The 19,492-nt window shown below is 35.2% G+C and overlaps 1 protein-coding gene across 3 annotated transcripts in view; it reads right to left on the reverse strand.

Annotated features, from left to right (window-relative positions):
* Positions 1-19,492, reverse strand: part of LOC106060161 (sushi, von Willebrand factor type A, EGF and pentraxin domain-containing protein 1-like) — a 59,597-nt gene that overhangs the window by 1,467 nt on the left and 38,638 nt on the right. For all 3 annotated transcript variants that reach the window (XM_056030190.1, XM_056030188.1, XM_056030189.1), the window contains exons 27-39: positions 17,854-18,027; positions 15,305-15,475; positions 15,050-15,151; positions 13,211-13,376; positions 12,052-12,735; positions 11,293-11,456; positions 10,966-11,182; positions 3,767-10,581; positions 2,820-3,014; positions 2,543-2,713; positions 2,194-2,373; positions 1,868-1,963; positions 418-513 (exon numbers count right to left, since the gene is read on the reverse strand). In XM_056030190.1, the coding sequence (XP_055886165.1) occupies positions 418-513; positions 1,868-1,963; positions 2,194-2,373; positions 2,543-2,713; positions 2,820-3,014; positions 3,767-10,581; positions 10,966-11,182; positions 11,293-11,456; positions 12,052-12,735; positions 13,211-13,376; positions 15,050-15,151; positions 15,305-15,475; positions 17,854-18,027 (9,231 nt within the window). The remainder of the gene's footprint in view (positions 1-417; positions 514-1,867; positions 1,964-2,193; positions 2,374-2,542; positions 2,714-2,819; positions 3,015-3,766; positions 10,582-10,965; positions 11,183-11,292; positions 11,457-12,051; positions 12,736-13,210; positions 13,377-15,049; positions 15,152-15,304; positions 15,476-17,853; positions 18,028-19,492) is intronic.

Consider the following 19,492-nt stretch of genomic DNA (forward strand, 5'->3'; position numbering starts at 1 on the left):
AAGGATACATAAAAAAAAAAAAAACTACAACTTCTGAAAATGGTAAAATGTTATGCATTCAATATGCATACTTGAATGAAGCCATTGCATCTTTTTTTTGTTTGTTGAGCATGATAGGCATGAAGATAAAATTGAATTTCTCTATAGTGGCTTTGGTTGATGAGATTTAGATATTAAAATGACAACTAAAAAATAAAAGTTTTTCCTTACAAGGTCACACAAATAATAGAAGCTCTACCCTTAAGGGGTTGCTAAAAATTATAGAAGTTAACCCTTAGGGGGTCACTAAAAATAATAGGAGCTTTACCTTATAACAGTGCTAAAATAAAAATCCTACAAGCACAAATGAGATGAAACAATTGATCTTATTAAATGGTCAGTTAAATATGCTTATTATTTTCTAACTAGAATGTTTACCTTTTTCACAGCGTGAACCTTCATAGCCAGGCTTACACTGACAAAGGTAAGGGGCAATACACTTTCCTCCATGAAGGCAAGGGAAGATACAAATTGCTTTGGAGTTCATAGATACATAGAGAAATTAATCAATGTAAAAATATAAATACATATTATAATCATGAAATTTTAAAGATTTTTTTAAATAAACAAAAATTGAAAGTACTTCAATTTGTTTGTGCCTAACCTAAACATACAGCTTTTTTTTTTTGTTTTCACAGAATTCTTGTTCACTTTTGAACTGGTCCACCTATTTAGCATAATATATATATATATATTATAAGGCATCTTATCTTCTTATTTTATATATTTTTAAATATGGGATCTTTAGGGTGCCTTTGAGTCCACCCAGCTCTAATGGGTACCTGACATTAGTTTGGGAAAAGTAAATGTGGTTGGTCATTGTGCTGACCACATAACACCCTCAATAATGGTGGGCCACAGAAACAGATGACCTTTATATCATCTGTCCCATAGATTGCAAGGTCTGAAAGAAGACTTTACTTTTACTTTCTAATCTGCATCTGTATTCAGCAAGAGCTCTTTTTTGTGTCTCAAATGTGTGTCCTGTGACTTTAGTGAGAGCTCTCCAGCACTCCCATATATATAATTCTTATTCACTCTAAGTTTTCAGCATGTAATGAACTACCATACTGCAAATGTATTTGATATTCTTACTAACTTTCACAACAAACAAACATGACTTCACTTTACAAGTTTTTTATTAGCATGAAACATCAGAGTTTCTAATACTCAATTATACCATTTGAGTGACTAAATTGTTTTAAAAAGATTACAGCTAAACACCATTCAATTGTATTTAGGAGATAACTTCAAGAATGCAGGTTCTTGTTAGGTCAAGGATTCAGTCCCAACTACTACTAAGAATTTATAATGTGTACAAGCTTAGAGACACACAAACTAGAACTAGAAGGCAAAAAAAATATATAAAAATCTCAATAATAAATTAAATAAAAAAAAAGATTTATTGTGAAAGGCTATTGCATGAGTTCCTTTTGATACTTTATTAGTTTCTTGCCTACATTATAAACAGATGAACACTATCCTATCAATCCAGAACAGTAGTTGAGTGTGATGGCTTGAAAGGAGAAACTAGATTCTGAAGTAAGACAGAGGAGTTGTCTATTGGTGATCAATCAAATAATATCTTGGCTCTTAACAGCTCCTTACAATAAACTTATTTCCTTGAAGTTGTTGGATTTTCCTAGAAGATATACACCAAGATCTCTGTTCAATACTTTTACAACCATTAGACTTGAAGACATTCAAAAATGTTTCATAAATAGTCACACAAAATTGATGTCTTGTGGACCACCATTGACTGGGAAACTTATCACACTTGACATCCAAATAGAAGTTAATATTTAAGCCTGTGATGACTTCTGCTTACCTGTCTGACATCTGTGACCAGCCCAACCAGGCAAACATTTACATTTATTGCCTCCAATACAACGCCCACCATTAAGACAATCTTGTTTACAAAATTCTATGTGGAAGAAGAGAAGAAGTTTTGTAACAACATATACGCAAATTACATTTGTAATAACAACAAGTAAAATAAAACAAATTATTTTTTTAAATTGATATTATGAAGATAGAATAATTAAAATATCTAAATGTAATTTTTATTTGTTAATAATTTAGCATATTGTTTTGGCCTTTGAGTATGACAAATAAGGACTGCCAACAGTTCATACAAAAAAGATTGTTGCTTACCTATGCACTTAGCTTCTCCATCCCATTTGCCATCTTCTTTGCATTTTAAAACTGAGTTTCCATTGACAGGCATTAATCCATATCTACAAATAAATACAACTGTGTCTCCATAGTAATAATTTTGACCAATCAGCTTGACATTGAGAGCATTTTCAACCACCGGCTTGCCACAGAACGCTCCTTGAAATAAAATAAATAGCACTAGTTTTTGTATTTTTTTCATTAGTAAAAGTTGATAAAAATGCAAATAAAATTCTTTGAGATAGTAATAAGATACAAGTTGTGTGTTAATGTGGTTCTATCAATTTCAAAGTTAATAACAAGTTTGAAAAAAAAGACAAAATTTTACTTTCACATCGTCCAGTTGGGAGTGTCCAGCTTCCATCACTCTGACAGACTGAAGTCAAATCACCATTGGCCACATATCCAGGTACACACTCTAAGACTGTTTGGCTACCAATAAGCTTACCAGGAGGAGGAGGTTTAGTATTATCCATTGTTAAGGTCTCCTTGCAAAAATCTACATTACAAAAACACCTCTTTCAGATAAATGTGTATATAAAAAATAAATCTCAAAAACTGATGTGGAACATTTTCAATATCTAAATTCTCATAAATTAACTCACCAATAGTATTTTGACACAGTGGGGGCTGTGATGACCATTGTCCAGAATCAGTACATCTCAAGGTTGATTGACCAACAAGAGAATATCCATTCAAACAGACAAAGGATACTGTTGAGCCAACAACAAAAGGACCATCTGAATCACCTACTATTTCTCCATTGTCAGGTATTGCTAGAATTTCTGTGCATTGTTGTTCTGAGTAGAAAGAACCAAATTTATCCAAATGTTTAAAGGAAATGTTTAACATTTAGCATTGTGAGGTGTTTACAGCAACAGATCTAACATTTAGCATGTGTTTAGGACAACATATCTAAAATTTGGCATTGTGATGTGTTTACAGCAACAGATCTAAAATTTGGCATTGTGATGTGTTTACAGCAACAGATCTAACATTTTGCATTGTGATGTGTTTAAGCCACAGATCTAACATTTGGCATTGTGATGTGTTTACAGCAACAGATCTAACATTTGGTATTGTGATGTGTTTACAGCAACAGATCTAACATTTAGCATTGTGATGTGTTTAGGACAACAGATCTTAAAGCCTTGAGCACAAATCCTCTACCAGTTTTTAATACTTCTCTCAGGTACCCATTAAAGCAGGATGAATTTCAGTGTGTCCAAAATTTTCAGAAGGCTGAGAACCCATAGCTCAAAGCTAAGTACTTGACTACTTAGCCATAATAGACACTTTCATGGGGGTATACATTTTGAAATATCAAGAAAACAGGACATGTACAAAATGGTGGCAGACAATAGAAAATATCAAGACACCCCCCACCCCCCCAAAAAAAAGTGGCCATGACAACAGGATTAAAAAAGTATAAAATGGTCAAGAAAACAGGACTGCAAAGTACAAATAAAAATTGCATGTATGACCCACCCAACCAGCTGCAAAAAAAACAAAAAAAAAACTAAATATGTTTAAAATGGTGTGAAAAACTTACGTTGGCAATGGAAACCAATAGAACTCCAAGCACCATCAGCATCACAGTAACTAGTTGGTATACCAATTAAATCATAGCCTGGGTTACATCTGTAAGTTACTGAGTGATTAAAACTGAAAATGGAGCCTTCATAAGTAGACTGTGGTATTTCAGGTGGTGGTCCACATAACATAGGAACACATGATGTTGGCTCATCTGCTGACCATTGGCCCAAATGATTACATGCTATTTTTCCACTGCCATTTAAGTGATAGCCACTGAGACATGTGTAAACTGTTTCTGAAGTGTATGTGTTGCCTAAAGTTTTAATGGTGCTAAAAGGGATGCTTGGTGGAGGAGTTTTGCAAGTGACCACAGTACATCTAGGCATACTGCTACTCCATTCTCCAGAGCCGGAACATACAACAGTGTATTCATTGTCTGCATGACCAACCATCTCAAACCCTTTGACACATGAGTAGGTGACACTAGATCCCAGATTGTTGCCTGTGTGTGCTGTTATGAGGGCATTCAGTATTGCTTTAGGTTCTGGGCATGTGACAGGTATACACATGGGAAGCTCTGAGGACCATGTGCCATCAGCCTGACAAAATATACTTGTTACCCCGCTATGTACAAATCCTGCAGTGCAAGTGTAATTTACTCTGATGCCCACAGACTGGTCAGAACTTGAGAAGAGTCCATGAGGTATTTGAGGGGGAACTGGACACTTTATCCTGTCACATGCAGGCTTTCCTCCTTGCCAGGTACCATCCTCATTACAGACACGTGAAGTGGAGCCAATAAGGACATACCCAGAATTGCAGGCATAGTTGGCTAATGATCCTACAGTTAGCTGAGTGTAACTAACATGCCCATTTTGAATAAATGAAGGCTCTGGACATTGGATCTCTTCACATATTGCAGGATCAGAAGATATCCAGTGGCCATTTTCATCACAGTAAATAGTATTATTCCCTTGTAGCCTAAAGCCTTTGTTACAAGTGTAGGTGGCTAATGAGGCAAAGGTTGTGGAGAAGTAAATGACCTGACCATTTGCAATATCCAATGGCATCCTGCAGTCTTTAATGTCACAAGATGGAATGCTGCCATCCCAAGTACCTTGTTGACTGCAGTAAATGACTCTGTCTCCCTTGAGCTGGTAACCTGAATGGCAAGAGTATGTGACATATGAGCCAAATGTGGTGCCTGAAGCAATCAGACTACCATGAGGAATTTCTACTGGGTGAGAGCAATCCAGTGGAGAGCAATCTGGCGATTCTTCAGACCACTGACCAGTTTCTAAACAAAGAATAGAACTCTGCCCCACTAGTTGGTAACCTGCTTCACAAGAAAATGTAGCAGAAGACAGGTATGATAAGTTTGAGTACAGAACTCTGGAATAAGGCTTAACCAAAGGCTGACTGCAATTAATAATGCTACAGTGAGGTTCTAGCCCAACCCATGTAGCTGACTCACTACATACAAGTGTTGTATCCAAACCAATACTGTACCCAGGGTCACAGGAATAAATTGCAAGTCCTTGAAATTTTGAGCTAGTATAGTTCACATGACCATGTAATATTGAGATTGGTGCTTGACAGTCAACTGGTTCACAATATGTATTAGCAAATGCCCACTGACCTGTATCACTACAGTCAAGCGTATCATTACCAACAACTGTGTAGCCAGGTAAGCATGAGTAAAATGCTTGAGATCCCAACGTAGTATCATTTAACTCTACCATGCCATTTTCAATGTCAGGAGGTTGAAGGCAGTTTACTGGCAAGCATGCATGATAATCAGTGGACCATGTGCCATCTTCTGTGCATGTAATGAACTCTGGTCCCAGCTTGGTGTATCCTCTAGAGCATTCATAAGAGACAACAGAACCAAATGTGGTTCCATTAGCAGCATCATATTCACCATTGCTCAGAATAGGAAGATCCTTACAATCAAGTGGAGTACATACAATAGGATTACCTTCCCACAAACTGGAGACATTACAAATCAAATAATGGTCTAGTTTAGAGCTATTGTATCCTGGATTACAATGATAAACTGCTAAGGACAAATAGTCAGTTCTATTGTTATCCAGAAAATAATAAGAATGAGAGAAATCAGGTGGCAGACCACAATTGATTGCCTCACAGACTGGGATATCTCCTTGCCAGGCTCCTGACTCATTACATGTTAACTCTGCCTGTATATTAACATCGGATTGTTGATAACCAACATTACAAGTATATTTAACCTTTTCAGAATAGTGGGTTCCATTAAATTCAGATGTTGTATAAGGAATGGAAGGTGGATAGTGGCAATCTACAGGGAGACACTGCGGTAAATCTTGTGTCCATGAGCCATCTTCAGAACAGTAGAGAGAGCTTGAGTCTTCAAGGAAATATCCTGGATTACACATGTACAGTGCCAGACTGCCCAGTATTGTAGTATCTGCAGAATAAGTGCCATGATCAATCTGAGGAGGTTTACCACAATTAATGGGGGCACACATGAGGTTTGGATCATACTTCCAAGACTGGTCAGCACTACAAATCATTTCAGAGTTGCCCTGAAGTACATAACCCAAGTCACATGTTAAATTTGCCTGGCTCCTGTAGATGGTGTCTGCCACACTAACTGTTGCTTGTGGAAATGCAGGGGGTGGTCCACAGTTAACTTCTCTACAAACAGGTAGGTTTCCGACCCAAGCTCTGCCGCTTCCACACTGAATCCTTGAGTCACCAACCATTTCATAACCAGGCTTACATTTATAAGATATAAAATCACCAAGTTTGAAACTGTCCCCTTCAATGATGGCATTGGAGACACTTGGGGGTGAGCCACAAGCTAGAAGAACACATTTTGGGAGGGGCTCAACCCAGTTTTTGTTAGCCCCACAAGTCAATTCATCATCTCCAATGAGATCATAACCAGCAACACACGAGACTGTTATGACACTTTGGTATGTCAGTGATGGCACTGAAAGAACAGCATGTTCTATTCCTACAGGCTCAGTGCACTGCACAGGGGTACATGTGATATTCAGACTACTCCATGAACCATCAATTCTACACTCACTGCTAGTCAAATTTCCAAGTATTTCATAACCAGCATGACATTCAATAGTTATTGTATCTCCGTATATGTAAAGAGAACCATTCCTGTTTGTAGTGACAGTAGATGAATCATTAGAGTTTAGGTAAACAATGCCATGTGCAACTGAAACATCTGGACAAGACTTAACTTTACAATAAGGAAACTGTCCACTCCATTCTCCTGTATAGTTACACTGCAAAGAAAATGTCCCAATTAAATCAAAGCCAGGATTGCAAGTAAAATTCACAAATGACAGATAGGTAAAAATAGAACCAATGACAGTTCCGTACTGAAGGCTTTGGATTGCACTACAGGACACTGGATAGCAATTAACTAGATCATCTGACCATTCACCTGACTCCTGGCAGATTTTCTCATGTGAGCCATTCAAAATATACCCTCTGTCACATTCGTATATAACTTTAGAAAGCACTGCATTGACACTTGAGTTTGTATCAAGCTTGTAGTTACCATTAACGATAGCTGGCACTTCTTTGCAAACAATTTGTTCACAGTGGGCTTGTCCTGACCACTGGCCATTGGCTTCACAAGTCATGACAGCAGCACCGACCAAACGGTAGCCAAAGTCACAAGAGATGGTAATAACATCCTGAAAGAAGTAAGAGTTTCCCAAAATCTTTCCATTGAGTAAAATGGGTGGTACACCACAAGAGATCTTCAGACAAGCTGGAATTTGACCACTCCAGCTGAGGTTAGATAAACATGTATGATTAGAATCACCATTCAATTGGTAGCCTGCATTACATAAGTAAGTTATATTATCCTCAAACTGGTATGTATCCCCAATAATAAAGCCATTATCTATAGAGAGTGGTGTCTGACAACTAAGCCTTAAGCACTCTGAAATAAAGGTTTCCCATGAGCCATCAGCTTGACAGAATCTCAAGTTTTTTCCATTTAGCTGAAATCCTGGATTACAATGATACTCAATACTACCTCCATAGGTGTATGTGCCTTTGATAAAGCCATGATTAAACTGTTCAGTGGGTTCACCACAATCAACAGGGGCACAATGGGGCTGAGCATCACTCCAGCTTTCATTTGCTAAGCATTCTAACTGAGGTGACCCAATTAAATTGTAACCTTTGTAGCATGAAAATTGGACAGACTGTCCAAAGAAAAATTCAGTTCCAGTGATTTCCCCATTTTGAAGGCCAGCTGGTGTTGGACAAATAACAGGCAGACAAGAAGGAGCAAGATCACTCCAGTTTCCTCCCAGCAGACAAATAAGTTCAGATTGACCTATCAAATTATAGCCACTCATGCATTCATAAACAACTGTGAAATTAGAAATGTACTCTGTAAAGTGACCAAAGTCAATACCCACTGGAGCTGGACATGGGATTCTTAAACAAGATGGAATAAGAAAGTCAAAGAGTCCAGTTTCTTGACAGGTCAATACACTGTTTCCAGATAGTTTATAGCCAAACTCACAACTGTAAGATCCCATCTGTTGAAAAAAGTATTCTGCTTGAGGTTGCAAAAGCTGCCCATTAGGAATTATACCTGGCAAAGCTCCACAAGAAACAATTTGACAAAGTGGTTTAGGAACGCTCCAAGTGGCAGAACTTAAACACTGGGTCTCATTATATCCAACCAAGTTATAGCCAATCTGACAGCTAAACAAAGCTATGCTACCATAATCAAGTGAAGAAATGTCAATCCATCCAAAGTCCAACTGCCCCAAGGATGGGCACTGGAGGATAAGACATTCTGGCAGGGTTGAACTCCATTTTCCTAGAGATGTACAAGTAACATTGGAGGCTCCTGACATATTGAAGCCTTCAATACATGAAAATGAAACAGTGCTTCCAAAGGTAAAGGTTGATGCTTCTAGATTTGAATTAGGGACATCAGTAGGCAGGATTATTGGACAACTAATGATATTGCAGGCAAAGTCTATGAAAGACCAAGTTTTATTGAACAAGCAAGTAGTTGTATCTAGTCCAGAAGAGCTGTAGCCCTCCACACAGGAGTACTTGACAACAGCCTCAAAAAGATTGTCACTTTTTTGTACTATAATGGCATGATGGATAGCTGGTGGCTCCCCACAGGAGATTTTGATACAATGTGGTACTGAGCCTGACCATGTACCATTAGACTGGCATACTCTATCTGGTGATCCAACCAGTTGATAGCCTTCATCACAGTAGAGGGTCATGACACTTAAGTAATTACTCTGGTCTGCATTAAATTGAAGGTGAGGTGGGAATTCATAAGGTTCTGGGCAAAGCACAGGATCACATACAGGTTCTATGCCTGACCATTTACTGCCATGTTCACAAACCCTTTCAAAATCACCATATAACTGATAGCCTTCCTTGCAGGTATAGAAAATCTTTGCACCATAGTTTCTTTTATCTCCTTCTAGTATTGCTTGGTCTATTGGATCAGGCTCAGGACAAACTACTTCATTACAAACTGGTACAGTACCTGACCACTCCCCTGTATCTGAACAAGTCCTTTCTGTGTTACCAACTAGATCATAACCTTCATTGCACTGATATTTGGCAACACCTTTTACATTTTGAGTATCCACTGAAACTGATCCATTTGAAAAAAATAACTCAGGGCATTTTATAAGTTCACAGGTTGAGATATAATTCTCCCACAATCCATTACTTAGACACTTAATGGTTTCAACACCTTTCAGCTTATAATCATTCTGACAAACAATTTTAAGCACTGAGTCAAACGTATACTCATCTCCTTCAAAATATCCATTGGCTAAAAGTGGAGGATGACCACAATCAACAATTTTACATTCTGGCTCATCTGCTGTCCACTGACCAGTCTCATCACATAGTCTCTCCGCATCTCCCCTCAGAGTGTACCCAGTGTCACAACTGTAAGTCACACTATCACCATACTTGTTGGCCGTGTATGAAATAGAACCATGGGGAAACAATGTTTGTGACAAGTCATCGCAAGTATTTATCTGACAAATAGGAGATGCTGGCCTCCAGATTCCATCAACCCCACACTTAACAAGATTAGAGCCCAAAAGAGTGTAGCCTTTATTACATTTGTACTCCACTGTGGTCTCATTCAGGATATCCAACTCACCATGTGCAATAGGAGTTGCAGGCGGGCAAGTGATAGGAGAACAGGATGGTTCATCTCCACTCCACTTACCATTGCTTTCACAAGTTCTGACAGATGGTCCAGTTAGGTGGTAGTTTCCTCTGCATTCTAATCTTACAACTGTGCCCACTGTTCTCTCAATAGTTGACACAAGGCCACCAGATAGACTAAGTACAGGGCATCTAATGACTTCACATAGCGGCTTAGGAGTGTCCCAAGTGCCATCAGCTAAGCATTTTCTAACAGAGTCACCAACCATTTTAAAACCAGGATTACATTCATATGCAACAACAGATCCATACACTGCAGTTGTACTGTTAGTTTTACCATCTAGTAATGGAGTGACATTACATGCTACAGGGAAACAAGCAGGAAGTGCAGATGACCATTGTCCATTGGATTCACATTTGATTGTTGCAGTTCCTCTAATAAAATAGCCATTATCACAGGTAAATGTAGCAGTAGAATTGTAAATATTTTCAGGTTCTGACAAAGTTGTAGCCCCATTGGCTATAGTTCCAGGCGGAGCACACTGAACAGGCTTACACTCTGGGGGTAGACCAGAAAAAGTGACATTGTCCAAACATCTTCTAATTTGATCTCCTTCCAATTTGTATCCTGTATTGCAATAATATCTGTTGAATAGAAACATAAAGATTTATATAGCTTGCTGTTTTTTATTCATTAAAATATTACTCAAAACACAGGTTTTAACAAAAAAATTGTTATTCATGGTTCTGTAGGTAACTTAAAGTTTGACTATATGTAAACTGCATACTAAGAAAACTATACAATATTGCATAACAGGCTCTGGACTAGAACCCACAGGGTAAGAGAAAACATAGAGGAGATCAGTAAAGCAAAAGAAGCAAAGTCACCAGAATGGACATGGACCCAGCTAAGGAGAATTGCCAGACCAGAGTGCAATGGTGAAGTACTGATAATGAGAAAAAATTATAGTGCTGCCATGTAAGTTAAATAATGATTATTCAATGTATTGAGTATCACACAATACTAACCTGATGATTGATCCAATGGATAAATCCTTATACTCTAGGTGTCCATTGTTTATAACATCTGGTCTTGAGCAGGTAGTGGATTGGCAAACTGGTGCTTGATCACTCCAAGTACCACTGCTCTGACAAAGTCTGCTGCTTGTACCAATCAATCTGAAGCCAGTGTGACAAGAGTAAGTGGCAGTGCTAGAGTAGTTTGTTCCTTGCAACCTCACAAAGCCTGTGGGGTCAAAAATGGAAATCAAAATGAATTGTTTAATAACCAGTAAAACTTCCTTGAATAACTACATTGTATAGTTACATGGGTATTGCACTAAAAGAAGTGATTACCATTAGTTATGTCTGTCAAAATTGGACATTGAATGGGTAGACAGATTGGAGCTGGTGCAGACCAGCTTCCATCTTCTTGACAAGACAATGTTGAAGTGCCATTCAACTGATAGCCAGTGTTACACATGTAGGTTAAGTTGGCTTTGTAAATCAATGGCCCAGTACTATAAACAAAAATACAAGAGCTCATAAATATATCATGATTTAGTAACTCAAAGATGAAATTATACTAACTGAACTCATTACTAGCTTTAAATACATTAACAGGAAAAAAATAGGGATTGCAATAGTAGTAATGGGAAAAGGATATTGCGTCTCTAGAGCAAAAAGAAAAAAAATAATTTTGTTTTGAATAAAATAAATGAGAAATATATGCCTCTGCCAGGGAGATAATTTGAGCTATTTCTCATTCACCCTCCACCCCCTCCTTCTCTTCAAGAGTCATATACATATGGATTGGGTTGCCTGAATCAGCCAGAGAAAAATTGTTTTTACCTCTTAAAGACTGTATTAACATATGAATGAATGTGTGTAATATGTAATTGGTGCCTATGCCAATCAGACTTTTGGAAAGTAATGCTTAGTTTCACTACCAATCTATTTCATGATGTACATTTACTTAGGTGAAATAGCAGCCTGCATGATGTAGCAGGCTTGTGATATCAGCTATATTTTTAGACAACAAAAATTTTTTTTTGTCACAAACCAAGATGACAAGATGAAACAGCACAGCTGCTTTTTTATTACTAAAATACTTACACAGCATATGTACCAAACGTAATATCTTGAGGGACTGGGCAGGGTCGAGGGTCACAAGTAGGTGGATCAGGCTGCCAACTACTTGTAGCTTCACAAACTATTTCCTCAGAACCTTTAAGTTCAAAGCCAGGATGACATGTATACTTTGCTGTACTCTGATAGGTTACATCTTTGTAATTGACATTTCCATTAGCTATTGGTGACAGATCCCCACAAGACACAGCATTACAAGAAGGATCCTCTCCACTCCAAGTTGCATTTTCCTGACATTTTCTATTGTCCTCTCCATTAAGTATGTATCCTGGATGACACTGGTAGGAAATAATATTGTTGAAATAGTAATCATTGCCTTCTATAGCCCCATTTTGAAATGGTGGAGGCTCTCCACACTTAACAGGAGAGCAGGAAAATTTGGATCCAGCAGACCAGTCTTTGTTGGCTTCACATTCTATAATGTTTTTACCAGATGGCAGGAAACCAGGCAGACAGGAGTATGTAACAGGAGATAGATAAGTCCGACCTTCCCCTACAGCAATAGCATTACGAACAGGCGGTGGATCAGGGCATGTAATGGGCAGACATTGAGGTAATAATGTCTCCCACTGACCAGAAGGTAAGCAAGCCAGTGTGTCTTTAGTGTTATCACCTACTTGACTGAATTCAAAACCAGTGTCACACTTGTATCTAAAATGTAGCAAATGTTTGTATTTAAATAGTTATGTTTCAATGCATGAAAGACTAAATATGAATGACTTTATGACAAAATTCTTAAAACAAAAATTTTGTGTAAAGGCGAAAATAGGATTTAACTCACTTCTTAAATATTGTTTATTTTCTTAACATGAAATAGCTATTTTGTTTGCCACGATTATGGTCTTAGTTAAGTATAATAATAATATAATAATGAATTTACCATGATAATAATCACATTTAAACAGACTATTAAATAAATTTTGTAATTTTGTTTTCAACTTAACACACAACACTGAAAGCTAAAAGCCTTTCATATTAAGAATAATAAAACTAGTGATACAGACTACTGTGCTGTAAGCTATCTATTTTAAAATGAGACAATAATAATGAATGTGGAAAGAAGGGATTATTTTGTTATAATCTAAACTATTGTTTGTTATGATCAGGCAAGGAAACAAAATCTGACCTAGCTTCATCTCCAATATTATAGTCATTTTTTGTACCCACAAGTTTTCCATTAGCTATATTTGGAGGTTTTGAACATGTGATGGAATCACAAGATGGAACACTTTTATCCCACGAACCGCCAAGTTCACATGTGACAGAATCATGCTGTGTTTGTAAATAGTGTCCTAAAACAGATGTAGGCAAGGGAAATGTTAGTTGAGAACATACAATGTCAGAGGAAATGGTTATTTACAATGTTCATTGTAAGCCATGAAAAATAACAACTTTTTAGCAGTCTTGGATGCAGCAATCACTCTGGGAAAAAACATTGAGTTTTAAATATCAATATATTTCAGTTTGTATTTTAGCAATTTTTTCAACCTACTTTCAAAGCAACCTCTTTTTTACTTAAATAATACTTGCTAAAAGCTCTGAACATACTAATTTTGTCCCAATTGTACTTCAATCATTTTTACACTTCCATTCTATATTTATTTAATTAAATTTGATGAATTCGTTTTAAGTTATAACTTTTCCTATTACCATTTAATTCATCTCTAAATAGAAGGTTTCATCTCGAGACTGATCAGATAGCATCATATTCATTAGCTACTAAATCATCAAATGTGAATATTATATTAAATCATTATGTTACTTATCTATAGAATAGTCACATTTATTACATTTGATAAATACTAAAATGTTACATTTATTTACTATTAAATTATCACAATTTGTACCTAATGAATTATCTAATTTAGTAACTGATGCAGTTTTAAGTACTATAACTTTTTGTTTTTTAATTTATAGTATATCACCAAAAATAACAAGAATATAAAATCTAGAGGAAATATTAGAAAGTGAAAATATCATTTCTGTATCTCATTAGTCTCTATGTTTCACAAATAAACATGGGAATGATTAGATATTATGGTAACACTAAAAATCATGTTTTTACCCCACCCCCTATAACAAATCGTAACAAAATTATCCCCCCCCCAGCCCACCCCCGTAGAGTAACATAACAAAAAACTTTGAATATTACAAAAGAGTTTTTTAGTAATTATTATGTTCCCAAATTACAATTTTCATCATGATATCAATAGAAATGATGGGTAAAGTATCGGCTTCTATCAGCGCTTCAATAACGTATTCAGTTGTTTTTTTTCCATTATTGTACATATACATCGGATTACCACTGGAGAACCCAAGGTGTTAAAAAAAGCGAAGGGTATTTTTTTCTATTAATATTTTTTAAAAACCTGTGGTACAGCCATCCTGTGAAAGTCAGACCCTCAATAGTCAAGGGACCACTGAACCTGTTAATAATATATGTATATATATATATATTTATAGCTTTTATATAGCACTACTTTATTGCTCATAGCATGCTGAGAGCGCTTTGGTCCAATCTCATTTGTGGACCATTGGGGGGGGAGGGGGTATCTAGGAGTTAGTTTTCCATGCTGCCTTTAGGCGCTCAGTAAACACAACTCTGCCCGAGTCGGGTGTCGAACCTCGAGCCCCCTTCTAGGTAGCTAAGCCAAGCCAGGTTCAAGTGCACTTAGCCTCTCGACCATTTAATTTATAAAGTGCTATTAACAAACATAATGTAGGCTCTAGGCGCTGTAATAACATAACAGCATAAACACAAGAGTTGTAATGAAAAACGGATCTAAAGTAGTTTTGAATATTTTTTTTGTTTTGTTATGTAATAAATCTTCAGACCCCCTCCCACCTTGTAACAAATTTTTATAGCCCATTAGCCATTGTGTAATATCCAAACATTCCCCATGATGTAGTAACCAACTAAATTAAAAAGTGCATTTATTTGGAGAACACTTATACATTTTCTTACCTGGTTTGCAGGTGAACCTTACAACATCTTTGGGAAAAAAGCTGGTTTTGTTGACAGATTTAATTGTATTTTTCATATCTACTGGCAAAGTGCAAGTTTTAACTATACAATGAAAGAGTGACACAGATAAATATTAATAAAAATAATTGTTTGAACATTAGTGACAGTAATAATTCACTAAAGCATATTACTTCTAAAAACAATATATCATATTCATAACACTTTAAAGACTTCAAGAATAAAAGTGAAACATACATTCACAGGTTCCACCTCTGCTCCAATCACCAAATTCGTCACAAGATATTTCTGCTAGTCCTTTGTTGACATAGCCAAAGTTACATTCTATGCTCACTTTTTTGCCATAAGTGAAATCTCTTCCTTTTATTTTACCATTTCTGACTGAGCGAGGACTACCACAATTAATAACTAAATATTGGATTGAAGAAACAGTTTAAAATGAGTTACATTGGAATGCTTCAAAGTCAAACCACTTTCAATAAATAAACATACCTGGATAGGTATATTTTACAAAGTAAGCTTTCAAACTTAACTATGTTCTTTAAGGTTTTAACATCTTACAAACAGCCACCTGTAAACATTCCCCACACTTGATAAATACTGTTTGTGTTTTGTGCAATCTTAAACAAGTATCATTTGGACAGCACTAGAGGCCAAAGAATGTTTAAGCAATAAAACCTGAGCATTGTATTTCAAAGACTCAAAAAACAAAGATTTACTGCTGCAGGGGTAAACGACTGTATAGAAAATACAAAAAACATGTAACATATATGTAACCCTGCCGGACCAAGTAAAACAAAGGATGTTTGGGCCACGAGGCCTTCATCAGCTACAAAACAAACAAAAAATAAAAAACAATTAACACAAAATAGTCTTAAGTTAACTTATCTGTCCGATGTTGTTCTCTATCAAGGCAGAAAAGAAATGAGCTATGCTGGTGTAAAAGCACGGGAAAAAGGAAGGGGGCGGAGATGTCAGGCAAAGATGAATGGGAAAAGGGGCTACCGTAGTAGTGTTAGTGCCCATCGCATATTAAATAAAAGTGTGCTGGTTGTTGATCCCGTTAGGTTGGAGGGTACCCGACATGTAAATAAGTTTGTTTTCAATCTGCAGACTGGTGTTTTTGTCGTTGCATTGTTGTATAGCAGTGACGAGGAGGTCAGTGGTACCCCTATGATGTGTGTTATTAAAATGGATAGAGACGGGCTTAGTTGCAAAGTTACGAATGTCTCTAAGGTGTTCTTGGAGTGGTGTTTTTAAGGTCCTGCCTGTGTTTCCAATATAGACCATCTGACACCTTGAGCATATTATAGCATATATGACTCCTCTACCATTACAGTTAAATTTGCCACTGATCTTGATGGTCATTTTAGGACAGGTGATGGTGGGGGTTTCAGAATAAACATTAATGAAAATCTAAAAAGAAACAATCATTTTTAGCAATGGAATTAATTCAATTAGCAGTTATTGAAACTTTAAAATCATTTGATCAAAATATAACTTGTTTTAGAGAACTATTTGTAGTACAAATATGTTGAAATGTTAAAAGCCACTATAGAGTACAAAGATGTTGAAATGTTAAAAGCTACTATAGAGTACAAAGATGTTGAAATGTTAAAAGCTACTATAGAGTACAAAGATGTTAAAAGCCACTATAGAAAACAAAGATGTTAAAAGCCACTATAGAGTACAAATATGTTGAAATGTTAAAAGCCACTATAGAGTACAAAGATGTTAAAAGCCACTATAGAGTACAAAGATGTTGAAATGTTAAAAGCTACTATAGAGTACAAAGATGTTAAAATGTTAAAAGCTACTAAACAGTACAAAGATGTTAAAATGTTAAAAGCTACTAAACAGTATAAAGATGTTAAAATGTTAAAAGCTACTAAACAGTACAAAGATGTTAAAAGCTACTAAACAGTACAAAGATGTTAAAGGCTACTATAGAGTACAAAGATGTTGAAATGTTAAAAGCTAATATTATTGAGTACAAAGATGTAAAAATGTTAAAAGCTACTGTAGAGTACCAAGATGTTGAAATGTTAAAAGCTACTAAACAGTACAAAGATGTTAAAAGCTACTATAGAGTACAAAGATGTTGAAATGTTAAAAGCTACTAAACAGTACAAAGATGTTAAAAGCTACTACAGAGTACAAAGATGTTGAAATGTTAAAAGCTACTATTATTGAGTACAAAGATGTTAAAAGCTACTTTAGAATACAAAGATGTTGAAATGTTAAAAGCTACTATAGAGTACAAAGATGTTGAAATGTTAAAAGCTACTAAACAGTACAAAGATGTTAAAAGCTACTATAGAGTACAAAGATGTTGAAATGTTAAAAGCTACTAAACAGTACAAAGATGTTAAAAGCTACTACAGAGTACAAAGATGTTGAAATGTTAAAAGCTACTATTATTGAGTACAAAGATGTTAAAAGCTACTATAGAATACAAAGATGTTGAAATGTTAAAAGCTACTATAGAGTACAAAGATGTTGAAATGTTAAAAGCTACTAAACAGTACAAAGATGTTAAAAGCTACTATAGCGTACAAAGATGTTGAAATGTTAAAAGCTACTAAACAGTACAAAGATGTTAAAAGCTACTATAGAGTACAAAGATGTTGAAATGTTAAAAGCTACTAAACAGTACAAAGATGTTGAAATGTTAAAAGCTACTATAGAATACAAAGATGTTGAAATGTTAAAAGCTACTATAGAGTCAAAAGATGTTCAAATGTTATGAGCTTCTGTTAAGATTGCAAAGATGTTCAACTCCTTACCTTCACATTCTGGGAATCTGTTAGAATTATCATATTCTCTTGATATAAGGCAAGTAAGGGTTGGCGGACCACCCAAAGCGTAACCAGTGTTACACTCAAAGTTAATTTGGGAGCCAACTTTAGTGTCAGTGTAAGATACTCTACCATTGAGTGGACTAGTTGGTAAAGGGCAATCTGTTGCAAAAAAAAAACTGATTTGGTTCCAAGCATGAAAAAAAAAATAGATATAACAGTTAAACTCCTGGTATTAAATGATAAAAGATTTTCAAATAACATAATTTCTATGATTGTGTTAATAGTTAAACAATTAAAATAAAACAATTTAAATAAACTATCTAATTTACACATATATATTCTCCTTTATTTTTTTTTTATTTTTTCATATGGTATAAAATAGGAATATGTTTACTAAATCCATTCTGATTCATGAAAAAAAAAAAAAAAGGGTCCAGTCAGAAGGAATAAAAATAAGAAAATGCACTTAATAATGGGAATGGGAAAATAAATAAATTTTGCTGATAAAATTTTCAAATATAATTAGAAGAATGTTGCATATTATAATAAAATATAATGTGCATAATGTATAAGGCAAGGCAAAAAGGATTGTGTAAAAAGAATATTTAAATGATATAAATAATTGAATATTTTAAAACGCCACCTTATTGCTTGAAAAAAAAAGAGATGTCAGCATGCTAGAAGATTACACGAAAAGCATTGATAGATACATTTTTTAAGAATGGGTAAAATTTAAGAGATAGCAGACTGTTACATTTTTAAAAATTGTTTACTATAAAATTTCAAGCTTAATTCTAAAAGTTTATTTATCAGAGTAACAATTGTTTCAAGATGTTTTAATGATAATGAGCTTAATACAAAGTACTTCGAAAATATATAACTTTAGAGAAGTCCAATGGGGTTATAACAATATTAGCTGAAGTATTTTTTTCAAAGATTTCTTTTCAGTGCAACTATGCTGCCTACATGTCTTTAACCAGAATATCAACTTTTCAAGAGATCTTGCTTGCAATATGAACAGCTTTCAATAGAATTGTTAATTCTATGATGATGAACTTCTCAGGCTCCATAAGAAAAACATGACTTTCAGTAAGCATTAACTTTTATTTGGCTGCATATGATTGAGTTCTCATTGAATGGTTCTTGTTGTAATAATACTTCATTCAACTGTTTTTAGGTTGTGGAAAAAAACGACGTTGTTTAAAATAGTTTATAGAACGTTTGATCAAAACAAATAAATTGAACAAAACTGATAGCATGTTTTCCATTATAGTTTATTTCTTGGCATTCTTTATAATAAATTGATTCTTGATAATGATTTATTAATATTCAATTACAATTACAAAGAAATTAAAATTGCTGATTATAAAAAAATACTATGTTTTGATATATTTGAAACTTAATACAACTTTATAGGACTAATAATTAACATTTTTTTTTATTTTGAAATCCTTTAATGAGATTAGCTCTAGTAAATTTTTTTAAATTACAATTTTATATCCAGGAAATAAAAAAAAAATTGAAAAAAATACAGGTACTAATAATCTTTACCAATAAAATGAACATTATTATACACATAGGTATTTAAGTAAAGTAAGAGTTTGTGTAAGGAAACATTCAATAA

The sequence above is a fragment of the Biomphalaria glabrata genome, chromosome 5, assembly GCF_947242115.1.
Source record: "Biomphalaria glabrata chromosome 5, xgBioGlab47.1, whole genome shotgun sequence".
Lineage (NCBI taxonomy): Eukaryota > Metazoa > Mollusca > Gastropoda > Planorbidae > Biomphalaria > Biomphalaria glabrata.